General features: G+C 39.4%; 1 protein-coding gene across 1 annotated transcript in view; it reads right to left on the reverse strand.

Moving 5' to 3' along the window:
- Window positions 1-7: 7 nt before the first annotated feature.
- syn2b (synapsin IIb) overlaps window positions 8-1,240 on the reverse strand; it is a 73,849-nt gene continuing 72,616 nt past the window's right edge. The window contains exon 14 of the mRNA XM_035661748.1: window positions 8-567. Within this exon, the coding sequence (XP_035517641.1) occupies window positions 414-567 (154 nt within the window). The 3' untranslated portion in view covers window positions 8-413. The remainder of the gene's footprint in view (window positions 568-1,240) is intronic.

Consider the following 1,240-nt stretch of genomic DNA (forward strand, 5'->3'; position numbering starts at 1 on the left):
GTGTATATATAAATATATATACTGTATGTACATTCCATCTGTAGTCTTGACTTTTATACTTTTCATATACTTCAGAAAGTCTTCCTTAAAGTGTGCTCTGGGAAAAATAAACATTTTGTTTTATATTCTTCTAGTTTATTCTGTTCTATATCAATGACGTAACTCCTTCAGTCCAATTACTCTGGCACAGCATCATTCACTGAATATCCTACCCAGCAGGCCTCACTGTTACTCACACAGAGAAGCTGAAAAGGGAGGAAAAGAGGGTCTGGGACGGAGGGAATACAGTACAGTTAACACACAAAGTTTAATCTCAGACTGGTTCACATTTAATGTCAATCAAGTCATCACTGGCCGATAGTAAAATGGGGAGGCCAGAATCAATCAAGGGGCTGACTAAGGTTTGGCTGTGTCTAGTCAGAAAAAAGGCTGGCGAAGGACTTTCGGAGGTTGCGAATGGTCTCTGCCTTTGCCTCTTCTTGGCCGTCACCTCCGGAGCTCGAGACCCCGCGGAAGAAAGTGGAGTCGCTGAAGGCGTTGAAGGCATTGGTCAGAGACTGGGATTTACTGGGAAGGTAAGGAGGAAAAAGAGAAGGGGGAGAACAAAGGGGGGCAGGAGGGAGGGAAGGAAGGATGAGATGCAGGGAGGAATGAAGGAAGAATGGGAGAAGAGGATTATTTGAATGTTAATAAATGAGTAAGTTAGAGGGAAATGTAAGGGAGGAAGACAAACAGGGGAAATGTGTAAGAGGGCCAAAAAGTCACAAACACAATATTTGTACAATGATCTTTGAAAAACCTTCCAAAATGTTAACAGTGTACTTTAACCCCCACCCTATTTATCATATATAGGCAGTACATGAACATACAGACAGGTGATAAATTAGAGGAAATGTGGAGAAACATGACAAATGCAGATGCTTTCATACAGGACACAAGCGGTTATTGAAAAGTTTGATGAAAGCTTCTCCATTCTCCCATAAAGTTACAGAGACCAGTCTTTGTGTTTGTTTGTCCTTTAAATTGTCACCCATTTGTATAATAAATAGTTTATGTCACACTGTAATGTAGTGATATGCAGATAAAAGGACATAACAAGCGATTATTCATGTACAGTATATTCAACAATTACAACTTCCTTTGAAGACATAATTACAGCTGTATATTATATTCTCCTTTCATATTCGTTTATATACCAATAGTTATCAGTTATGGATGCTTCACAGGAGGAGTTAAAGTT

Source organism: Morone saxatilis, unplaced genomic scaffold (genome assembly GCF_004916995.1).
Source record: "Morone saxatilis isolate NCDOM2014 unplaced genomic scaffold, NCSU_SB_2.0 Contig18, whole genome shotgun sequence".
Taxonomy (NCBI): Eukaryota; Metazoa; Chordata; class Actinopteri; family Moronidae; genus Morone; species Morone saxatilis.